This window comes from Octopus bimaculoides, chromosome 27, assembly GCF_001194135.2.
Source record: "Octopus bimaculoides isolate UCB-OBI-ISO-001 chromosome 27, ASM119413v2, whole genome shotgun sequence".
NCBI lineage: Eukaryota > Metazoa > Mollusca > Cephalopoda > Octopoda > Octopodidae > Octopus > Octopus bimaculoides.
This window is the reverse complement of record NC_069007.1, coordinates 9,279,400-9,281,266: the sequence shown is the minus strand read 5'-3', so window position 1 is coordinate 9,281,266 and position 1,867 is coordinate 9,279,400. Positions and strand designations below refer to the sequence as shown.

The following is a 1,867-nucleotide window of genomic DNA, read 5'->3' as shown; positions in this document are numbered from 1 at the left end:
TTTTCGATTTCTATTAGCAAGTCATTATATTTACTGATCTTGTCAAATTCTTTCGCCGCTATATTATGATCGCAAGGAATACACATGTCAATTAATAAACACATCTTTTTTGTCTGATCTCTTATAATAATATCCGGTTTATTAGCTTTTATAACCTTGTCGGTATGTACGGGGAAGTCCCAGAGAATCGATACATTTTCTCCCTCAGTCACAGCTTCAGGATGGTGTTTATACCATTTGTCAGCGGTTTTGATTTTACAATGCCGACATATTGTCCAGTGTAAATACTGACCGACTCTGTCATGTCTTGCTTTATATTCTACAGGTGCCAAATAATAATAATAATAATTATTATTATTGTGGTGGTGAGCTGGCAGAATTTTTAGCATACTGGTCAAAATGTTTAGGAGCATTTCGTCCATCTTTACATTCAGAGTTCAAATTCTACAGAGGTCAACTTTACCTTTTATCCTCTCAGGGTTGATGAAATAACTACCAGCTATGAACTGGGGTCGATGTAATTGACTAGGACCCCACCCCACTACATTTTAGGCCTTGTGCCTTTATTAGAAAGGATTATCATTATTATAAATGGAGGTAAGCTGGGGCTGATGTAATAGACTAACCCCATCCCCATAAATCTCAGACCCTGTGCCTTTAGTACAAAAGGATTATCATTATTATTGTTATTAACATTACCATCATTATTGCTTGTCAACTAATTTCACTAATTGAATATTTAGCTGACCATTTTCCCAATCACTTGTATAGGTTTACTAGAATCCTTTCATCATTATACACAACCTCATTCTCTTCAAATTTGCTTCGATATAACTATTGAACAAAACACACACATACACACTCACATGTATGCAGGCTGATGTACATGAGGGCCACATATTACTGATCTGACCACCATACAGCAGGTACTGCCAAATGGAGAGAGAGAAAGAGAGAGAGAGAGAGAGAAAGAGAGAGAGATAGAGAGAAAGAGAGAGAGATAGAGAGTAAAAACCAAGCTACTCACTATGGTGCTGGCATTGATGTAGTCGGAACCTGAAGCATTCGTGGACTGGTTTAGCAGGACACGAGAGTGGTTGTCTGAAATCAAAGAGGGAAAAGTCAAAAATATATCTATTTATTTATAACCTATACATACATACATATATATATATATGGAGCTACCTTACACCATCAGTCATAGTTAGTGACAATTGAATTTTCCTTTCTGGGTTTTATATTGGATATAGCTGCACATGTATATGTGTGTACATGTAAATATACATGTGCGTGTGCGTGTGTGTGTGTGTGTGTGTGTGTGTGTGTGTATATATATATATTCTTTTATTCTTTTATTTGTTTCAGTCATCTGACTGTGGCCATGCTGGAGCACCACCTTCAGGCCTTTAGTCGAATAAATCGACCCCAGGACTTATTCTTTGGAACCCTAGTACTTATTCTATCGGCCTCTTTTGCCGAACCGCCAAGTTACGGGGACATGAACACACCAGCATCGGTTGTCAAGCAATGGTGGGGAGGACAAACACAGACACACAAACATACACACACACACACACACACACACACACACACATATATATACGACGTGCTTCTTTCAGTTTCCGTCTACCAAATCTACTCACAAGGCCTTGGTCAGCCCGAGGCTATAGTTGAAGACACTTGCCCAAGTTGCCACACAGTGGAAATGAAACCGGAACCATGTGGTTGGTTAGCAAGCTACTAACCACGCAGTCACTCCTATACATATGGACAAACTAATATATACAAGCATGCACACACACGTATAAACATATATACAAAAGGTTATACGCATACATATACACACATTATATATATATATATATGC

General features: G+C 38.2%; 1 protein-coding gene across 1 annotated transcript in view; it reads right to left on the bottom strand.

Moving 5' to 3' along the window:
* The window catches only part of LOC106876783 (receptor-type tyrosine-protein phosphatase N2), a 124,004-nt gene that overhangs the window by 39,971 nt on the left and 82,166 nt on the right, over positions 1 to 1,867 (bottom strand). Inside the window, exon 5 of the mRNA XM_052977131.1 lies at positions 1,028 to 1,101. Coding sequence (XP_052833091.1) covers positions 1,028 to 1,101 — 74 coding nt within the window. The remainder of the gene's footprint in view (positions 1 to 1,027; positions 1,102 to 1,867) is intronic.